The sequence below is a fragment of the Panthera tigris genome, chromosome B4 (assembly GCF_018350195.1).
Source record: "Panthera tigris isolate Pti1 chromosome B4, P.tigris_Pti1_mat1.1, whole genome shotgun sequence".
Lineage (NCBI taxonomy): Eukaryota > Metazoa > Chordata > Mammalia > Carnivora > Felidae > Panthera > Panthera tigris.
Window position 1 is genome coordinate 37,218,935 of NC_056666.1, and position 22,138 is coordinate 37,241,072.

Consider the following 22,138-nt stretch of genomic DNA (forward strand, 5'->3'; position numbering starts at 1 on the left):
TTTCTCCCCACGACTGTGACTGCAGTAGCCTCCCTAACTGGCCTCCCTGCCTCCAAGTCATGTTCCAGAACAATCCTTCCAGGACACCCATTTGGTCCTGCCACTCACTCCTTTGTTTATATTTTTCAAGGGCTTTCCACATCCCTAGCATGAAGCCCAAGTTTCTCAGCCGAGCAAGCAAGGCCCTGTTAGCCACTCAGCTTCTGCCCCTTTCACGTACCGCCTCCCCTCCTGCAGTCTGGCTCTCAAGCCTACATGCTTTTGCACACAGTGTTCTTTCTTCTTGCCGCCCAACCCCTACCTGGAGGTCCCTGTTGAGCGATCCGTCTCTCTAGGAGTCCCCCTCGACCTCCATGCTATCCCAGACAGGCGTCTGTCCACCAGTGCAGGTGTCTCCTGTGTCATAACATTTACCTGCCTGTCTTCCCACTCGGCTCTGTGCTCTTTCCGGCACAGGCAGTTCTTTTCCCCTCTGCATGTCTGGCGCACATACGAATTCAATAACTGTTCCCGGGATGAATGAATGCGTGAGTGAGAGACCAGCTGGGTGAATGAATGGGACCTTGAGCATGTGCTCGGCTGGGGAGGGAGCCCAGGGGCCTGAGCTTCTGGGAGCTCTGCCCGGCGGTCCAGGATTGCCAGGCCTGCTTTGCCAAGGTCATCTGGAGCTCACCCCGAGACTGGACGGAGCTGCCCATGAAATGGCCCTGCAGATTCCAGACCGTGGGCGGTGAAGCAGGGTGGAGTACATGTGCTTCCCACTTCCTTCAGCCTCACGTGCAGGTGAGTGAGTGATGAGAGCCAGGGCTAACTGGTGCCCATTAAACCGCTTCCAACCGAGCACGGCTGCACCTGCCCAGGGAGGTGCCGCTGCGGATCCGCAAATGAGTGAATCAGGGGAGCAAAGCTTCTGTCCAGGCCTCCCTCTCTCTCTGCCCTGTGGCAAGTACCTCACAGGGGCTGGGCAAGCAGAAGCACAGATGTTCCCTGCGTCTGCATACACAGGTACGATCTGGCATAAAATTGTTTGTTAATACTGATCAATGCGTGGAGTCAGTGTGTTGCAGGGAAATGAAGCGTCATACACGACTGTGATCAAAATGAATTTCGTCATCTCAATTTTTTTAAACGATAGCAAGACAGCGTCTGGCAGACAAAGGAACTGACTGGGAGCTGAAAATAGGTAATGATAGCAGCAGGGATTTTTAATTGGCCAGAAGAGACAGCAAAGATCTGGAAGGTGAGGCGCACGCAGGCTGAGGCTCGGCAGAGGTGCATGTGCTGCAGACGGCGGTGGGGCGGGAGGGTCCGGGTGGGGGCACTGGCCCTCGGGGAGGAGACTAAGCCCGGGTTTCAGGATTAGGATGGAAAATGAAACCGCCTACTGCCATGGGATATAGGAACCTTGGTTTTATTTCTGCAGTTCTTGGCTCATACAATTCAATTAAAAATATCCCCATCCACCAGAGAGTTATTTTTGTTAGGCACAACTCATAACATGCCCAACAAAGGTCAAGGCTTTTTGGAAAAGTGCAACGTGGCTCAGAAAATAGAGCAGAAGGGAGCTGACGCAAGAGGACCTGCCAGCGTCCCTGACGGTGACATGGGAACAAAGAAAAATCTCGTCGGGGAGGGCCCCAGAAGGGATGGCCGCCAGTCACACCTTGAGGACTCAGGAACCAAAAGAACGAAGTTTAAACTACCCAAGTGAATTAGAAGTCAATGTGGATGTCTGAGGTGATTCTCCCTTTGCTCGGCCTGGGGCAGCATCCCTGTCTGCTGGGGGTTCTCGAACTTGAGTGGGCATTAGAGCCCCCTGGCAGGCTTGTTAACCCACAGTTGCTGCCCCCAGAGTTCTGACTGAGCGGGTCTGGGCCGGAGTCTGAGAACTGACATTGCTAACAGCTTTTCAGGTGGTGATGCTGCTGCTGGCGTTCCGGGGACCACACTTGGAGAACCACTGCTCTGTGCCATTAACAGTGGGTGGAATGAGAAGTCAGCTGTTGGTGTCAGACACCCTTGGGGTTGAATCTGGCTCCCATCATTTAGCCTTTTTCAGTTCAGGTCCCTTAGCCTCTCCATGCCTCCCTTTTTCCATCTACAGAATGGAGCAGACAACTATAACATCTAGTGGGCAGGTGGTTATGAGTTTTGAAAGAGACATTTTATTATATAAAGTGCCTGGTCTGTAACAGAGCTTAGGAAATGACAGTTTTCATTAGGCACCTGGAGACCAAGTCTGAGTTGACATATCAAGTAAGTGAGGTTGAAGTCCATTCTAGCATAGGTATTAAGACCTTTCCCTCATGAACAGTTCCATCTGCCTGAAATTCCATCTCTAGACATTCATCTGACTCCTTAAAATGTCCATCTATCAGGGAGAGGGGAAACTGGTTCTAGCTCAGACCTCTTGAGATTTTATGAATCAGTTTCTCAGTCCCGCTTTCTTTTCAGATGAGCAGAGTGAGCAAAGGTGAGTCAAGGGACGGGATAGTACCTGATTTCATTCAATCTGCCACTGGCCAGGGGATTAGTCATTTCTTCTCTCCCGGCCTCAGTTTCTGCCCGGGTGAGATGAGACGGCTGGACCAGCAGGCCGTGCAAGGGGTCTTCCAGCACTACATTTCACTACTGGGGTCTGACAAAAACTACAAGGCATTTGGACCACACGTCCCTTGAGATAAGGCACAGGGGAGGGCGGCTTGGGTTATAGAACCATTGTGCCTGCCATCATTGATCTCAGCCATTGGTTAGCTCTGTGATTGTGGGCAAGCTACCTAACATCTCTGTTCCTCTGCTCCCACGTTTGGCACAGATCAACGGCACTCACCTCACAGAGCTGCTGTGAAGACGGAATGAGATTTTGCATGTATGGGTCTTGGCGCAGTGCCTGCTGGCACACAGCGAATGCTTGATAGATGTGAGCTGTCAGTGTTATGTCTCACAGCCTGCTCAGTCGCAGCTGGCCCTCCTAAAAACCCCAGGAGAATGTAATCTCAGGAAGCCCCTTTCCTAGAATCCTGCTCCCTGGAAATCCCACTTCAACGAGTGGTGGGTTGAAGCCACACCTGAGAATCGCATAGGGATGTCAAGAGCCCTCCAGAGCTAGGACCCGAGCTATCAGGAAGGGGCTGGGTGGTAGGTCTTTGTATGAAAGCCCAAGTTAGATGCTAACATGACCAAGCCAAAGGGAGTCTCCACTCTGGACTTGTTCACCCCATGCTTGGGGTCCAAAAATCTCCACTATAGGAGTAAGTGGGTCTGAAATGTTCATGACTCTTTATTGTTAAGGAAAATCTCTCATCTGTCAGTGTGTGTGTGTGTGTGTATGATGGGGGTGGGGGGGGCAAGGGGGAAGGGCACTGGAGAGGTGAGGGGTCAAGATCATAAACTTAAAGACTTCACTTTCAGAAGAGACTCCCACCTTCCATCCCCCTGGGCGGCCGCAGTGTCAAACTTTCAAAGCAGTGGAAATAACCCCAAAGTCTATCCCTGCCTACCCGGGGCCTCTTCCACCCTCCTCCAGACCCACAGGGGTCTGCATGGGCCCCAGCTTCCTCTCTCCTTCAGTGGAATTCTTCAGAAATAAAGTAACCATTCTGAGGTTACACGTGACACAATGGGCAGGATATTCTCAAGTAATTTCTTCCTAGCCATGAAAGGCTAGAGCCTTCCAGCCTGTTGAGTTTGACAGACAATCTGTCTTCATTTCTGAATGTCCCCTAAGAAGAACAAATCTGTTACACTCTGGCCAACACATTTCCAAGGAAATGAAATAATGCAGTCTGACTAAAATGTCAAACTCTAATATTGAACAAAAGATGGGAGTAGACACAGTGAGAGAAAGAACACCCAGGAAACTCTTCTGGTAACCCAACCCAAGAGCTGCCCTTCGCACACTGCTATGGAAAGGACAGACACTGCTGCCCTTCATGTGTATGTGATTCACATTGGAAAAGATCACCCAGCCCAGAAAAGAGACCACTCACAGCCAGCGTGGAACATTCCCCCGTCCACTGGCCTTCAAACCTGCTGAAGCGAACATTTCAGAAGGGAAATAGAGCAGAGTCAAATTTCCCAGCCATGTGAAAACAGAGAGAAAAGCTTCCAGCACCAACGGATCCTAACCCCATCTGATGTCTGGCTCCCTCTGCTAAGCCAACACTGCCCCTCTCTCCTCCGCATCAGAGGGGGCTTCCCCAGAGTGCAGGATGGTCCCCAAAGGAGCTCTCCCTTCCCCAGCAAGCTTCAGCATGTTCTCGTTGTCCGGGGAATAGACCTGATCCCAAACCAGACATGGGGTAGTCTGAGGTTTCCCTGGCCAGGGTGGGGAGGTGTTCAATGCCTTGTGTTTTCAAGTGGGAGAAATAATAACAGAAATAGCTAATATTTATAAACAACTTCCTAAGCATCAGTCACTGACTTAAGCACTTTACATGCATTTAAAAATTTTAACTCATATGACATGGGTAATATTTTTCCCATTTGACAAGTGAGGAAACAGGCTGGTTTCTCCTTTAAAAACAAACCAAAGCTGGGGTGCCTGGATGGCTCAGTCGGTTAAGCATCCAACTCTTAATTTCCATTCAAGTCATGATCTCAACATTCATGAGATCGAGTCCCACATCAGGCTCTGTGCTGACAGTGCAGAGACTGCTTGGGATTCTCTGTCTCTCCTTTTTTCCCTCTGCCCCTCCCACTCACTCTCTCTCTCTCTCAGAATAAATAAATAAACTTAAAAAAATAAGATTAAAAAACCCCAAAACTTTCCTAGGTAACCAGTGGAATGGATGTGGCCCTTTGAGCTCAGAATGTCTTCTATTATTATCTGATAAATCCTGGTTAAATACATTCCTTCTTGGAGTGTATCTTCCATGGAAACAGGGTACTAAGCAGTGAAGAGATCAGCTTCCAAGGGCACCAAGGGTCAGATTCTGGAGGCAATGTCACCACATCAGATGTAGGTGCTCAGACATAAGTCAGCACCTGAGGTGGATTCTGCTCAGCCCCTTCTCTCTTGCCTTCCTCCACAGGCCCACAAGCAGTTGGTCGTGGTGGGGGTCCCACCCCATCCCCTACTAGAAGCCTCCACCCTCTCCTCTTCTTGCCTGGCTGCATCTTGGAGAGTGCTGGGGCTGGGGCTGTCTCAGTCTCCAAGGGGTTGGGTGATTTATGTCCTTTTATTCAGCAAGCAGCTTTGTACAGAACGGACGCGACATGCTGAATGTCACCAGGCGGGGGCAGGGAAGCTGTGTGGAATCCCAATGAAGCCTTTTCAGCCTGAGCGAAATGGCACTGGTGACTTTGTTACTGTGTGTTTTCTCTGGTGGGAGGAAGGAAGAGGTAGCAGACCCTGAGAGGGTGCAGGATAGCTGGCTTGGGTGGCAGGGAAACCCTCCGAACCCCAACGTCTGGCTCCCCGGCGAGTGCCTGCCCTTTCCTGGCTCTCCATCTCCTGTGGGCGCCCCACAGGAGACAAGCCAGCCGGTCAGCAACGCGCACTTGGGTGAAGAGGCTCCTTTCTGTGGAGCTCTTAACGTGTAGCGGCTGAGCGTGCCAGGGTCTCAGCACCAGGGGCCTGCATGGCTGCAGAACAAAACACGAGGGGCTGAGGCACCCACTGGGGCAGACTAGGGCTCTGGTCTGCACTCCACTCTCCTGAAACCACAATGCCTGCTGGAGGTTCCTTGGCCCTTTGTCTCCTTTCCATACTCCTCTCCTCTCTCCCCTTGACACCTGGGTCTGTAAGTTCCCCCCAGCCCACAGCCAAGCCTATTCCTCACTGCCCCCATCCCACATTCCCATGGGTGCCCAGCTCAGCCCCATTCCCAACACGGAGTAGGCACTCAACATCTGTGGAACGAATGGAGAACTCTGGTCCCCCAGCACTGCTCTGGAGCTTGCGGGCTGCTCTGGGATGAGCTGGTAGCATGACAAAGCATGACCTGGATGTTTAGGGCAAACAATTCTGCATGATCCCAGTGTGCTACAAAGGCCCTGAGGAGTGGGAAAGACCACAGATTCACAGGAGTCGAAGGGACCTCTGGGAGCACACAGCCCGACCCTCCCACTTTACAGGTGAGGAAACTGAGGCCCAGGGGAGGCCTCCCAGCATGGGAGGATCAGAGCCAGGGTTCAGAGCAAGCCCTCTCAGGCCCGGCTTTCTCCTGCCACCACACACTGCCCTCTCATCCAGAGCCAGATCCCCACCTCAGCTGCTAGCCGGGTCCCCAGCTTGGGCTGCAGTGCTAATCTGTCTCCAGCCGGCACACTCAGTCTCCCGGGGAGGATGGTAATCAGTTTGCACTGTGCTGTGGAGGCACCACTGGGGCTGGAGGAAAAGCATGTGTTCCTAGCACTCCAGGTCACTGTGGGCCTAGCAGGTCAGAATTTCAGGGCCAGACACACAGGGACTGGGGAAGGCAGAAGAGACAGCAGTCAGTCAGGGCCTGTGCCCCCAGAGCAGAGAGACAAAGCAGGGTCACCCAGGGGTGGGGCAGCTGGGAAGAACTAAACAATGAGGCATAGCCCCCCCCCCATGCCCCCTCCTAGGGAACAGAGGAGTAGAACGGGGACAAATAGCCAATGAAAAGGCCAGAGAGATGAACCAGATGGGAGAAAACACGGTGAGGAAGGAGACAAAGAAAACCTGATCTTTCTCCTCTTTCTATCATTTCCTCAGGGCATCCCCTCAGGGCCCCCTGCATAGCAGAGGTAGTGGTGGGGAGGAAGGGGAGCCCAAGGGAGAGGGAGAGGAAAGGAGGGGGAGAAGGAAACCCTGCACACCTATCAGTTTACTTTTCTTTGCAGGCACTCAGATCATCTTAAGACCTAATGGAGGGGGGCGGGGTCTGAATGTCCAAAGCTGCAGAGAGAGGCAGGACCTGGGTTCAGTCAACTAAGGGGCATCCGGGGATTTCAAGGTCCCTCAGCTGGGTCCAAGCCCCTGCTCTTTGGACTGTACTCAGTGAAACAACTACCAGTGAATTTAGAAATGTGATAGGGATTCCAGAGGACAACTGGTCTACCCCTCATAATCCAAACCCTCCACTCTACAGGCGTGGAAATGCAGGCCCAGAGAGCAGGGACTTGTAGAAAGACACAGCACCAAAACTCCTTCATAAACAGAAGCCATGTCTCTGAGCTCCCACTCCAGGGACACGGACAACCCTGCCAGTCAGCCCATGCTCCCAAACCCTTGAGCAGGAGCCCCCTGCCCCCATGTAGCAGGCCCTTGTTGTTCTGAGAGCAAGTACAAAGGAAAGAGGTCTCTCAGTAATACTTCTGAGGAAACACTTCTGCTGACTACCCAAGAGATAGGGGGGAAGTGGGGCGAGGGGGGGGGCTTCTTACATCATGGTGACCTTCAAGAAGGAAGTGAGCTTAAGGAGACTGGATCAGGCTTCATGGGGCCTCACCCTCTCTTTGCCAGGGAGAGGTGGCTCCAAGGCCCCAGGGATGCCACCCCATGCCCTGTGGCTCCCGGGGTGGCGAGTGTGAAGAGACTCTCATGTGCTCAAGCCTCCACATGAACAAAGCTGAACGCAGCAGTCCCCTCATCCTGCCCCTATCTATTGATCTTGGTGGTAAATATATCTTTACAGAATCACTCTATTTCTTGCTCTAAAAACCCTCAGTCTAACTTCTTTTTTCTGCCTCCTGTTTGCCTCCACCAATATGACACTGAGTCCATTTGGGGAGCAGACCAGCCTCTGGGGGCTTGGAGGCGGGGCAGATGCCCGCTAGAGGGTGGGCTGAGGCCTTTCACCAGGCAGAGATGGCCCCAGTGCAGACATAGTCCCCTTCTTTTCCAGACTCACTCTCTTGCCCCCTGAGGGTAATGGTCTCCTTTGACCATTCCTGTACCCCTGGTTCCTTCAATGGTACCCTGCCAGAGGACGCTCAGTAAATGTCTGCAGGACTTTGGAGGGGGAAACAGAGGCTGGTCAAGATTGGGCCAAGACTCCAGGGGTCCTGCTCACTCCCCTGCATCCTAGGGGACCCTAGGTGGATGGGCCAGGGAGAGGGGCACTCACTCCAGCACATCGCGGTTGAACTGCTTCTTGCTGTTGCCCAGGAACTCCCCGATCATCTGCCGGCTGAGGCCCTTGCGCTGGAGCAGGAAGTGGGCCACTCCAATGGGGGTGTCAGGGATGAAGCCTCGGGAGATCAGGAACTGGATGCCTTTGTCCGGGTTTCTAGGGGTGCGGGTAGAGGTGGGAAGAAGGAGTAGAGAGTGAGCCAAGGCCATCCATGACTACTTTCTTCCAGCCCATGGAGCCCATAAAGGTGCCTGGAGGTTTCTGGGAAGAATTCCTATGAAATGCTAGGATTCCTTCCACTGCAGAGGGGCTCTGGATCCAAAGCACCTCTCTCCAGAGCCTCACCTTCCTGCACACCGCCCCCCCCCCACCACACACACACACCCAGGAGTGAAGGTAGCATGGGGAGGGAAGGGGTTGGAGGAGGTTTGGCCAAAATGAGTGAATTCCAGAACAGGTGGAGAGGTGTTCTTCTGTGTTCCCTGAGGGCCCTGAGTCCTGCCACCAAAGCCCTTCCTCCCTGTCTGTATTCTGTTGTCTATACTCAGTTCCCAGCCTGGAATCTGGAAGGAGGGTGAGACTGAGGGACTGAGGTGAGCTCTCCTACCACACTGTCCATAGTGTCCATAGACTCCTGCTCTCCACCATTTACTTTCTCAGGCTCCAGTCTCTACATGTGGGTGTGGGTGCCATGTCTTCAGGCAAATGTACTCACAGTGTGGTCTGCACATCCATGCTGTTCCCTGAACTGTGTCTTATTGGTTCAGGAGAAGACAAGTACAGAGAGAGAGGGTAAGCATTTAGAACCTTTTATAGCACTTTGACATTTTCAGGATAACCAAGCATGTGATTGTTTTTCTAGCAGTTCATTTTTATTGCATTTTACAGAAGTATCAGCCCACAATATGTCAGGTAAAAACCCAAACTGGTCCTTCACCACAGATAGTTTGAGAAGCACTATCTTGAGGGGTCGCAGTTATCTGTGTGCATGTGAGCGTGCACGCAGAAGTCGTGCTGTGGAGGTGTGAGGGTGGGGGCTGGGTTCACCAGGGGGCAGCCTGACTTGGAGGAAAGAATGATGGACCAGCAGCCAGACCGGCCTGAAGCTCACCGGCTACGTCACTGTCACCGTGTGCAACTCGCCTGACCTGTGTGAGCCTGTTTCTTTTCTATAAGATGGCACAGTAATGCTACCTGTAGATATTGTTCAGAAGTTAGCAAGATGTCTTATGCAAGGTGAGCCATGAACAGGCGCTATTCCCTCTAGAATACAAGCTTCTTGAGACTGGGGGATGCGTCCTACCTGTCTTTGTGGTCGCCATGTCATGGCACTCAATAGATAACAGCTGAGTGAATAGATGCACGTCCATGTGGCTGGAAGGGGTGTTCTATTTCCTGGCTCAGGGCTCTGAAGGAAGGGGTGAATGGAGGGTGGAGATGAGTGAACCTATACTTGAGGCTTCCATGGGAGCAACATGTGCTTGCCACCAGCTGTATACATTCTAGTTGCTAGGACAGTTTTGACTGGGTGTCTGGCTGGGGATGCCATTTTTCTGCTTCCGTTCTCCTGTTCTCTTTCTGTCCCCCCTCTGTTTGCTTCACCCCAGCTTCCTTGTCTCCCCCTTTTATCCATGTCCCTCTCCTGCCTTTAATCTGTATTCCTTATTCTAGGTCTCTCCTCTCCCACCCCACTGGCCTTTGGTCACTGCCTTCTCACCCATCCTCTCCTGTCTCCTTGACATCATCCCCAGAAGATAATGCTGTTTCCCTAACTCCGGTCCTACCTGAATGATTTCTGCTCAATCCTCATACGACCGGTACTATTATTCACTGAATACTGTATTTTTTTTTAAATTCTCTCGCTTTTCAAGTCCTAGCTTCATCGTAAGCAGTAATAGTGGTGAAAGCACGGGGCTTGATGTGTCGTTTTGTCCCTAATCCTTAAAATACATTTGTGACAATGGAAAATAGAACGTGTATTCCTACACAGTGTCTCAAGGAGCAGGCACGGCACACAAACGCCACGTGAGGGGAGGGAACTGGGAGGATGAGGACAATTACCTGGCTCCCTGCTCACCTTTACAGGTCCTCCCCCTCCCGCCCCCGTCCCCGCCTCTCCTTTGCGGCCTGGGAGTCCCTTGAGCTCCAGGGCCGGTGCTCACTCACATGTTGAAGAGGTTGAGGCCGATGCGATAGAGCCGTTTGCGCAGCGTGTCTGTGGAGAGCGTGGGCGACTTGCAGCTGGCGGGGTTCTCGCAGTGGTAGCGCGGCAGGCTCAGGATCATGGCCTGCAGGGCCTCCTTGGAGGCTGAGGCCGATGCTTCCGAGCCCGACTTGGCCGACTTGGTGGACGTGCTGCTGCTACTCAGCTGCTCCGAGTTGTCGCCGGCCTCGGCCTCCGTCTCCTTCCCCGCCTCCCCGGCCTCCTCCTCCTCTGCCTCTGCCTCCGAGACCGCTACCGCGGCCCCCTCCACCACGGCCTGGGCAGCCCCAGGTGGGTGCGCGCCCAAGGCGGCGCTGGCTCCGGCCTCTGCGCCCGTGTTCTCGGCGGGAGCACCCCCCTGACCCGCGGTGGGGGCCTCGGGGGGCTCCTGCCCCGGGGCTTCGCCCTGCTCCGCTTTGCCCGCCGCCGCGGGCTCTGCCGGGGCCTGGGCGGTCTGCGCGCCCAAGCAGTTGGCCACCGACAGAGCCGTGGCGGAGGAGACAGAGATGTTCTGGTTGGCGATCTGCACGGTGACATCCCGGAAAGCCATCATGAGGGTGCTGCTGTGGCCCTGGGGCAGGCCGGCGACCTCGGCGGCCTCTTCCCCGGGCGCCGGGCGGGCGCTATTGAGCTCCCGCATCTCGGCCTCCAGGCCCGGTGGCCCCGCGCCCGCGTGCAGGGCCTGGTGGAGTTGGTAAGCGCCGCTCTCTTGCAGGGAGCACATGGTCTTGAGGCTCCAGGTGCTCAGGGCGTCGTCGATGGACTTGGCCAGGGACTGCACCTGCTCGGTGAAGGAGTCCTCCAGCTCGGTGAGCGTGCCCGCGAAGGTGGGCGGCAGGGAGGGCGAGCGCACCAGCGGCAGCCCCATGAGGCCGTAGCCCTCCATGAGCGCCTTCTCGGCCGCCAGGCTCTCGGCCGTGGGCGCCCGCACCTTGCGCAGGGAGATCCGCCGCGGCAGGCGGCTCTCCAGGAGGGAGTTGCGGATCTTCTCAAAGTTCTTGCTGAGCTGGTACTGGCGGAAGGCGGTTTGGATGGTGCAAGCGGCGCGCCGGGACACAAGGTGGCCCCCGTACTTGTGTTCTAGCATTTCAATCTGCGAAAAGAACCAGAGAGGAAGAGCGCAGTTAGGACTGGGAGTCACCGACTAAGCTTTGGCGAGGCCCGGCAGTGCACAGCTGGCGGGTACGGAGGGGCCAAGTCTGAGAACTCCCAGCGTGTCATGGATACTTGCCAAGATTCCTAGAGAGGTAGGATGTGGGACTGGCTTCCAGGGATTGGCCCTGTCCTGGGGGCAGGGGACAGGTGTGTTACTTCTGCTTGTTGTGGTGGTTACTTATTTTTTTTAATTTACTTTTTTAAATGTTTATTTATTTTTGAGGGAGAGAGAAAGAGAGAGAGAGAGAGAGAGAGAGAGAGAGAGAGAGAGAGAGAACGCATGGGGAAAGCAGAGAGAGAGGGAGACAAGCCGAAGCTGCCTTTAGGCTCTGAGCTGTCAGCACAGAGCCTGAGGCGGGGCTCAAACTCGTGAGCTGTGAGATCATGACCTGAGCCAAAGTCAAAGGCTTAACTGACTGAGCCACCCAGGAGCCCCTGTGGTAGTCATTTTTAAATGCTCATATCAGAGATGCGTATGGAAACACTTTTGGGTGACACACGTGTTATCTTGAATTTGTATTAAAATACTTCACCAAAAAAAAAAAAATGGAACTGTTAGATGAAACAATGTTAATGGTAGTTATCTGGGAGTTTACTACAGTATTCTTTCTACTTGTGTGTACATTTAAAATAATAAAATAATACAAAATTAAAAATTAAAAAGAAATGCTAAAAAAAACCCCAACTTGCTGCTACACCTTATTCACCTGCTTTCTTCCTCAGCATTCACATCAGTGCATTGCGGAAATCCCCGACCCTGGGATCATCATAACGGTTGGGACTGGGGTTTGATTAACGCTGTGTTCCTAGCACCCAGCCCTAGGGCTGGCACATAGTAGATGCTAACTAGATGAGATATGAGCAACCAATAATATTTCACCATGTTTCCCAGGGTCATGGAATGGGACAGATAGAAAGGCTAATTTTGTCCCTCAGTACCATGCTTCAACCTGCCTCCTGTTGAAGGAGGCTCACCAGGGACGGCAGCTGGAGTGACTGCCTCTCACAATGCCAGCAATTTCCTGGGCTCCTTCCCTGTGGGTGCCCCCCACCGCTGGACCAGCAGAGGCACCCTTCTAGACCAGAAAATCTCATAGATACAACCCCAAACCCCAGGGACAATCCCAGGTAAAAGGAGATGACCTCAATCTTGCCTTCAGCTCTTCCGTCTTGCCATTCAGGGCCCTTCCCAACCCCAAACCTAGTGGCATTATGCTGTCTCTCTTCCCAAATCCAGCTGTCCTCTTGGAAGATAGTTGGGAAACTTCAGCTTATTGAGGTTTGAGTGGCCAATAAGGCCTCCTGTATGGCTCCCCTCAGAAGTGTTTGCATGTCACGAGGTACAAGGCCTTAAGCAGAATGTCTTCATGATCCTCATATTAAAGGGCTTTCAAGGTACTCTTAAAACTCACACCAAGTGTATTAGTTAGCTATAGCTGCATAACAAATTATCACAAGCTCAGCAGCTTAAAACAATACCCACTTATTTTTTCATAGTTCTGTACATTAGTAGTCTGGGCATGGCTCAACTGGGTTCTGTGCTTGAGATCTCACCTGGAAAAAATCAAATGTCAGCTGGGACTGCAGTCTCACACAAGGTTCAGGGTCCTCTTTCAAGCTCATTGCTGTTGGCAGAGTTCAGTTTCCTGAGATTCTAAGACTGAGGTCCTCACTTACAGATGCCTGCTGTTCCTGGCCACACAGTAGTTTGGCCATTCAGGGCCAACCAGAGGAGTGGCTCTGAGGCTTCACCTCCTTTTAAAGGGTTCACTTGATTAGGTCAGGCCACCCAGAATGATTTCCTTTGGATTTGGTCAAGGTCAACTGCATGGTAACCTAATGACAGAGTGATATCCTATTATACCCCCTAGTCCCATCCCCACTCAAGGGAAGGGAACAATACAGGATGTGCACATCAGGGGGCAAGAATCTCGGAGAGGGGCATCAGGAATCTGGGGGACCATCAGGATTCTGCCTATGGGGTTTTATCACGTACCCAGGATCTCCAGAGAAACATAGAAATTTCTGACATCTCAGAGGCATTTCATCACTGCTTTTGCAGAAATCATGTCAGAGGGGAGAGAGCTCAGCTCAGTCTCCCTGCAGAACCCTGCCAGGCTCCCTGAGATCTGGAATGGAGATTGGCCTTGACTAGGCAGGAGAGCACTCCAAGGGGGAAGTTATAGAGAGTGAGGGAAACTGACCACTTAACTTTCTCCTTCCGTCAATTTCTGTCACACTCTTATCCCTCCTCAAGTCCCATGAGAAACTGACACCAGGGAGGAATTCATATTTCTTTCCCACCTGGCCTATTCACATTTCAAGGGAAACCTTAGACCCAAAAGCATTCTCTTCAGGTTATGAGATGCCATTGGCAACAGAGGGAAGGTATGAAATCCCATTGCCTGAAATGTTTCCAGAATGGTAAAGATGTCTATCCCCCTGGCACAGTATCATCCTATCTGGAGGCAGAAGGCTGGCTGAACTAACCCTAGGAGACTTCTACTAGCCAATGTCCCCAGTGTCACCCAAGCAGAGAAGAAAACAAGATTTTAAATATCTTGAATCTGGTTCATCAAATCTTCCACTATACTGTAAGTCCCATGAAGGCAGATACTTTGCCATGTTTACTGCTTTATCCCCAGTGCTTAGAGAATGCTCAGCACATAGGAGGCCTTCAAGGAATATTTATTGAATGGATTAAAGACTTAATTGCAAAGTTATCTTTGTGACTCTCAAAAACCACCCTAACTAACCCATAACTTTCTTTTCCTGGAGCGGATGCATTTCACTTGTGTTTCCAAACTCCACTGTGTCACTGGCCCCTTTCCACCTGCCTACAGACCCTCTCAGATCTCCCCAGGCTAAATCATAACTCCTCTTGACTCCCCAGCTCTGGGGCACTAGCCCAATATCTTTCTTTCTGTTTTCCACCAAACCTCTTGGAACACTAGTCTACACCCTCTGCCTCACTCCATGAGCAAATGGCAAATGGCTGATCCAAGTTTATATGCCCTGAGCCCCCAGCATCAGTCTTCTGCTCCCACTGGTTTTCTAAAATGACTCTTATGAAGGTAACCAGAGACCTTTCTTCATGAAACCTGAGGGTCCATCCTCAACCTTCCTCCTCCCTCTTTTCTGCAGCTCTTCGTATTTTTATCACCTTGAAACTCGGACCTCGGCTCTCATGACCCAGTCTACCTTGGTTTGCCTGCTTCCATACAGCACTTCCATACTATATTCTGACCTCAAAATCCTTAAGCATGCCAGTTACAAGTCATATGAGTGCCATCTTCCATTCTGCAGAGACATTTGAATTATTTTCCCATGCACTTCTGGACATCTTCCATGACTTTTACATTGGAGGTCATTAGAGCAGCCTCCAGTAGCTGATAATTAACAACTAATTAAGAGGGAAACTATCTCTGGCAGAGCCTTTGTGGCAACACTACAGTTGTCCTGCAGGCTAGTATCTTCTCACCTCCTGTGTGACAAACTTGTCCACTATCATAACTTCACTGTACTTTAATCGGCTGATGAACAAGCCTTAGGGGAGATAATCAGCCCCAGATCTGCTTCTTCTCTGCTGGTTGGCCTTGGACAAGTTTCCTAACATCTCCAACTCTCAGTTTTCTTATCTGTTATGAAGCTAATCCTGCAGACTCTGTAGCTTGTTATGAGAATTGAATCATTTCATATGAACTTGTCACATAATCAGTGTGCAGTAAGTGGTAGCTATTTGATGACAATGATGATTCGGTGAATGACTCTCAAATTTCAATTCCTAAGCTTGATCCTAGATCCCTCTGTTCACCTATACAAAGCCACTGCCTTGCCCCACCTCCCCGAATCAGCTCTCAATGATTTCTTTATTTACCTTACAGCACTTTGGCTGTTATGCTATCCAGTCTGGGAACCTTGTATTTGTCCATGCATCCTCCTTTGCCCACCTTCTGCATTTGTCAGCCTCCAAGCCTTTATTCCACAACCTGCCCCACCCCCAAAACCTTTTGCATCATCCTGACCTTTCCACCAAACTGTTGCCACATGGGGCTCTCTTCGACTCCCCACTTGGACCACCCTGGCAGCCTCCCCACTGCCTCCCTGCTCCCTTCTCACACCCACCATCCATCCTACACTACATTACCCTGATGAAGGCTCTTGAGGAGCAGATGTGAATACAGACGTTCAGCTGCTTGAGAGCATTGCCCCAAATAAGTATATAAATGCTTCCTGCTGGCCTTCTGACCCTGAGCAATCTGGCCTCAGCCTACCTCCCGTTTTCTACTACTACACCAAGCCTCTGTACATGCTGGCTCGACCCCTGCTCCTCCCCCAGCCCACACTAGGCTTTCCTGCTCTGAGCATTTGCTCAGCCTTGTCCTTCAGCCCATGATGTTGTCTCCTTTCTTCAGGACCTGCCTCAAATGGGCATCCTCTGTGAAGCCTCCTCAGTTCCCCAACCAGACAGGGATCTTACCACTTTAGGTGCCTGTGGAGAACGTTGTTTCTCACTTGTCTTGGATGCCCAGTTTTCTCCACTAATCTTTGTGATATTTAACTAACCCACCCTTCCTTCTCTCCACACCCCCTACCCTGACTCCAACAGAGCATCAGTTATTCGAGGCCCCTGATCTATGGACAGCACCTAGCCCAGAGCCTGGCAAGGACCAAGTGCTCACTATGATATTTGAATTCAGTTGTTGGATCTTCTCCATTTGTTCCAGTGCATTTAACACAACCATCTCCCATTTATTCCAGCCTCGTGCCTGCTGCAACCCCAGCCTGCACTGTCCCCCACTGTTTCTTTCCATCCTTCGCAGCCACCCTCCATGCTCTCTGTATTCCCATGGACTGTACCTTACAGGAAGGATGGTATTATCTGTCTCTACATTCTTGGTGCCCAGTGTTGAGCCAGAGCCATGGGGCTTAATAAATGTTTGCGGACATGAACTAAACTGAACTCTGTCCTATGTCCCAGGGCAAATAAAAATCTAGGCTCTCTTCCGGATCCGGGCTTGGAGTCAAATGCTCCATCCTCCCCCTCCCCCACAACTCTCTCAGACACATACATATACAATTTCCCTCCCACAGGGCTCGGGAACTTGGCAGCGTCCCAGGTCAGTTCTGTCCACCCAGCCTGGCCCTCCCAACAACCCTAACCCTTTTCTTTCTTTTTTTTTTTTTTTCAACGTTTATTTTTGAGACAGAGAGAGACAGAGCATGAACGGGGGAGGGTCAGAGAGAGGGAGACACAGAATCCAAAACAGGCTCAAGGCTCTGAGCTGTCAGCACAGAGCCCGACGCGGGGCTTGAACTCACGGACCGCGAGATCATGACTTGAGCCGAAGTCGGCCGCCCAACCGACTGAGCCACCCAGGCGCCCCTAACCCTTTTCTTAACCAAGGCCAGGTCAGAGAGCTAAGAGAGTTGGATATGGGGGGAGGGTGGTCCCCAGGGTGGGGAGGGGTCTTTGGGCCCACAGGCCTAAGAACAGCTCATCTCACTTCTCCCTAAACCCCATGAATCATGGGTAATTGTAGCCTCGCTTCCTCCCAAGAGAGCAATCTCTCTGCTTCTGCCAGAAGAAGCAGTGGAGGGGGGCTCAGGGGGTTCTGTCTGCCTAACGAGCCTCTCAGTGTTAATTAGAACATGCTCCCTCTTTTCAGGTTGCTGCAGCAGCTGAGCCTGAGAAGGGCCGCTGAGAGATGGTCGCCAAGTCAGGGTGAGGGAGGAAGAGCAGCTAGCTGGGGGGCTGCAGTGCTGGGGAATGAGGGAGCCAGGCCGGGGTGGGGGTGGCTTTCACATGTGAGCAAGGATTTCCTCTGATCCAAGATTTCCCAGCTGAGAATGCTAAAGCATTACATGGAATGAGGCTGCAGAACTTGGCAAGGGAAGACTTACATGAGGCTTAGGAGCAGACAGTCTAGGGTAGGGAGAGAGGAGCTTGAAGATGCTAAGGGCCGCCCCAAGAGAAGCCGGCCTGCACTGGGCAGGCTGTGAGCCCCGCGTCTTCCCTGTGTGCCCACCTCCCTGTCCAACTGTCCAAAATACAGCAAGCATTCAACACAGCAGGGCACTGAGGCCTGCCTAAGAGCAGGGCTGCTCTTGGGAACCTCTTCTGACTACAGCCAGCTAGGGGTAGGGGGGTACGACGGCTCAGCTACTCCTGGATCACAGAGACTGTCTCAGGTAGAGCTGCTGCGGGGAGCCTGATTTGAACCCCGGGTTGGGCTTCTTGCTGTCTCCAGTGCTCCCACAGAACCCTGTGCACTGCTTCCTTGGAACCTACCCCTTCACTGGGATGAGGAGGCTGTGGAAGACTCTGGATAAAATCAAGGACTGTGGAGTCCCAGTCTTGGCTGCACCAGGAATGCACACCTAGGGATGTGTCTTTGGGCAGGTTACTTAATATTGCTAAGCCGTGATTTTCTCATTCTTAAAATGGAGATAGTAGTAGTACCTAGCTCACTGGGATATTATGCAGGTCTGGGGAGATATTGCATGGAAAATGTCTGGCATATATAGTTAATGCTATTAGTGCTAGCTAGTACTGGTTACGAGTCAGTGCCCATCTCTGGAATGTGCTCCCTGACAACTGTGCCTGTGTCTTTTGTATTGTGGTGTCCCAAGCCTTGCACAGAACAGCAATGCAATTCTGTTCCCTGAACCGGATGCAAGTGAACAGGACTATCCTTGATGAGCATTGCCTTCACCATCATGCTCTGGGGGTTGGTCCTCAGGTGCCCTCCATGCCCTGGTGGGATTCTTGCCTTCAGAGGAGAAAGGAGCCTTAGATATTCTGGTACAATCCCTCATTTCACAGGTGAAGAAACTGAAACCCAGAGAATTGGAAACATGACCACCCTAACCCTAACCCTAATCTCTCCCCTTGAAGGTATCCCCTGGTGAGGCTGGACCCTGAGGCTTAGGTATGGGAGATCTGTTGTGGAAGGGTCTGCTCTCCAAAAAGAGAACATAGTTTCCACCCAGGACCTGACTTGGGTGGGGGGCAGGGCCTGGATGCTACTGACCGTAGCTGCATGGTCCCCTGGCTTGGACAGCATACACAGTGATGCCATTTGGACATCCCACATGAGCTCCAGTGGGCTGCTCCTCAACGGTGGCACAGAACAGGATACAAACTCCCTAGAGAACCTGAATGAATTTGGAAACCACTCGGGTGCCCTATGTATCCTTGCCACACCACTTTTCTAAAGAATCCTCCAAAGGAATCTACATGCTCCCTCCTTGTCCCCCTAGGTTGTAGCCCCGGGCTCACTGTGAGATGAAGTGAGGGAGCTGAGGGCAGAGGGAATGGAGGATGGAAAAGCTGTCCCAGAGAAGCTGGCACTTTTTCCCACTGTGATTGTGGGGCGAGGCCCTGGGGGCTGGGAGAACAGGGAAACCCAGAGGCAGGTTTCTTTCTTTCTTTCTTTCTTTCTTTCTTTCTTTCTTTCTTTCTTTCTTTCTTTCTCTCATGTGTTCCCCCAGTACAGAGCATGTCCTAGGCACCAGGGACTGTGCTGTGTGGGGAAACAAAGGTGAGCAAGAGTAGCATTATCACCTAACACAGAACCCTAGGGAGTGCTCACTCCTCACACAGACCATGAAGTAACTGGCTGCTCCGAAGGTATTCTGTGCACAATCCGCTCAACTGTGTGACAGCCCTGAGAATGACATAGTCCTTGCCTGTACGAGTGGGACAGCTACCAGATGGCATGGAGTCAGCAGTGGAGCACGCAGTAAAAGCACACACCCAGGCTTGGGGATGCTGACCTGAGACATGAAGTATGAGTAGAGATCACCCAGATGAAGTGTGATGGCGGACAGGTGGTGAGTATTCCCAGCAGAAGAAATAAAATATGGCAAGGCCCAGAGGCAAACCATAGCACAGAGATCTGGAGAAAGGTGAGTGGGATGGCAGGAACCCTGCATGGCAGTGGGGCAGGATGTGGGGTTGTGTCAGATGGTAGAAGAACCAGGAGAAATCTGTCCTACACACAGTGAGGAGCCATGGAAGGCTTTCACACAGCAAAATACCATCATCTGATGTGCTGTCTATAAAGAGGGCTCAGCTACAGGGTGGAGATCAGGTTAGGAGAGGCACAGCTCCAAGTAGGGGAACCTGTGGGGGTTTCCCCAGGGGCTCAGGTGAGAAGTGATGGTGGCCTAGCCTGGGGTGGGGGCAGTGGGGTTGGCAGGAGAGGGTAGAATTTGGGAAATAGTTAAGAAGTAGCATCAGTGGGCTTGGGGATGGAGCAGATCTTGGGGGGGGAGGGGTGTGGGGACAGAAAGGAGCCACAGGCAGTGCCTGAGATTCTGGACTGGCTGATGGAGCAGGCCTGGCAGGTTGGTGGACTGGGGAGATAATGATTGCCCAAGATCTTTCTAGTGTAAGTACTATAGGATTTGCACAACTGGTGGAGATGACAGAATCAGATACTAAATCCTAGATCTTAAAGAAACCTATAGCAAAGTCAGGTCCGGGACCCAGGCTTCATTTGCCTCTCCCCCTTCAGGTCACTAATTTAGTATTTTCCCCTTTCCATCCCTGAGCATATCTTCTTCATGCCAGGGACAGTGTCAGGCATGATATAATGATGGGGATATAATGATGAATAATGAGTTATGGGCCCTGCCTTCTAGGAGGTGTCAAGTCAACAGGGAATGATGATACAGGGCTGAAGGGCAATGACAGTACCCCCTAGGTACTAGGGGATTTCTGGGAAGGGGCATCCAATGCAGCCTTGGGAGGGCAGGGAAAGCTGCCAGGGAGGAGGAGGGAGAACAAATTGAGGCCGAGTGCCAAGTGAGGGGGGGAGCAGGAACGTTAGTGGTAGAGGCACAGAGAACAGCGTGTATGAAGCCCCAAAGAGTTAAGAGACAACTGAGGCCTGGAGAACCTAAGCAACTTGTTCAAGATCACACAGTTCATTTGCAGAAGAGACAGGAGTTGAGCTCAGTCGCTTATAAACGTGTGTCGTGTTTTTAATCACTTTTCTCTAGCCCCCTCACTTTTTGCCCTCTTCCTTCTGCCCCCAGCTTATGCTTGGCCTAGAGAGATACATGAGCCAGAGGAGATGCGCTATTCCCTGAAGCTGCATTCACTCAGCATAAAGGTGCCTGTCACACCCTCAACTTTCCCGCCCCACCCCTGCTGGCTTGACATGCAAACCCATCTCTCAGAATGGTGTCTACTATAAAAAGGCCCATGATGCCAATCAGAAGCCTGTATCGCTCTCCATATGCCACCTAGTCAGTCAGAATTAAACTAACTCTCCTGCCTAAGCTGAAGTACAGTTTTCTTTTGGTATTAGTCACCAGATATTCGTTAAATTGCACTGCAATTTTGGGGGGGGCAAGTAGGGAGCACTTTTTTCTCTTTGTTACCCCACTCTCTTATTGCTTTGCACATCATAGTTGTTCAAAAATTATTCACTCAGAGGGCTGTTACTATGTTCAAGAAACTCTGCTAGATGCTGGGGGAAGGGTACAAAGATGGGTAAGACATGATCTCTGTCCTCAAGGAGCATAGTCATGTGGAATTGAGAATACTTCTTATCTGGGCCAACTGACCACCCACATCACACTTAGTGTTCCAGATGGACTGTCTTCCAGCCCCTGCCTGGGCATTCCCGGTAACACAGAACTCACTACCTCACAAGCAGGACTTTCTATATTTTTAACAGCTCTAATTGTTAATTGAGCTAAAAGCTTCCTTTTCTGTAGCTTTCATACGTTAGTACCACTATTTTTGACTGGAATGATAGAAAATATATCAAATCCGTTTTTCACATGCCAGCTCTTCCATATTTAAAACTTGTTTTCACGTCTACAATTTCTCCATATGACTCCAGCCAATCCTATTTTCCTTCTTAGGAGAACCTTGGAACCCTCACGATTCTTACTTCTGTCTTAAATGAAGCCCCAAGAACCAAGGACAGGCTCCAGACAGGCCCTGACCAGAAACCAGTGTGGGGCTCCAGCCAGCTGCTCCCCTATACTGAGGCTTATCCACCCTCCTGTGAAGGCTGCTATACTCACTTCTCTGGCAGCCATTTCACTGGTTATTGATTCATCTTGAGCTTACAGTCAGCCGAAGCCACAAGTTCTCTCTCCCAGGACCAAGCCTGCCTATCTTATACTAATGCTGTGGGCTTTTCAAAGCTAAGAGCAGAACTTTAGCTCTTTCCCTGCTTCATTTAGACTTTTGCATTTAAATCTTTATGTCTGGATGAGATTTCTACAAAATCTTGGATTCTATCACCAAGGTATTAGCTGTTGCCTTTAGCTTTGTGTCACTAGAAAGTAGTGCCTTGTCAAAAATGGTTGAACTGAACAGGACCAAGGACAGTGCACCGCTCAAGGCACCAGGAAACGGCATGGATGGAAAAACCAACGTTTTTTGAGAATTCTGTTTGAAAACAACCCACCTGACTATATTGTCATCCGATTCACTTCCTATCTTGTCCACATATATATCATGGGAGATTTTGTTAAATACTTTACTGAAAACCAGATGTTCCACCTCCAGCCGACCTTGATGCTGAAGGAAAGAAATGAAGTTGGTTTGGCCTGATTCAGTCTTAGTGACCTTTCTACTAGCTTTCCTTCCCCAAACCCACTTTGTCCATGGAGTTAAGAATGTTTCTTTAAAACCTACACATTTGGAGATGATTCAAGGTCTAATTCCCAATTTCAAACCAGTGCCCGGAGTGCTTAACTGGCATTCCCA

General features: G+C 51.4%; 1 protein-coding gene across 1 annotated transcript in view; it reads right to left on the reverse strand.

Moving 5' to 3' along the window:
* The window catches only part of IQSEC3 (IQ motif and Sec7 domain ArfGEF 3), a 103,202-nt gene that overhangs the window by 26,267 nt on the left and 54,797 nt on the right, over positions 1-22,138 (reverse strand). Inside the window, exons 4-5 of the mRNA XM_042993743.1 lie at positions 10,209-11,338; positions 8,037-8,198 (exon numbers count right to left, since the gene is read on the reverse strand). Coding sequence (XP_042849677.1) covers positions 8,037-8,198; positions 10,209-11,338 — 1,292 coding nt within the window. The remainder of the gene's footprint in view (positions 1-8,036; positions 8,199-10,208; positions 11,339-22,138) is intronic.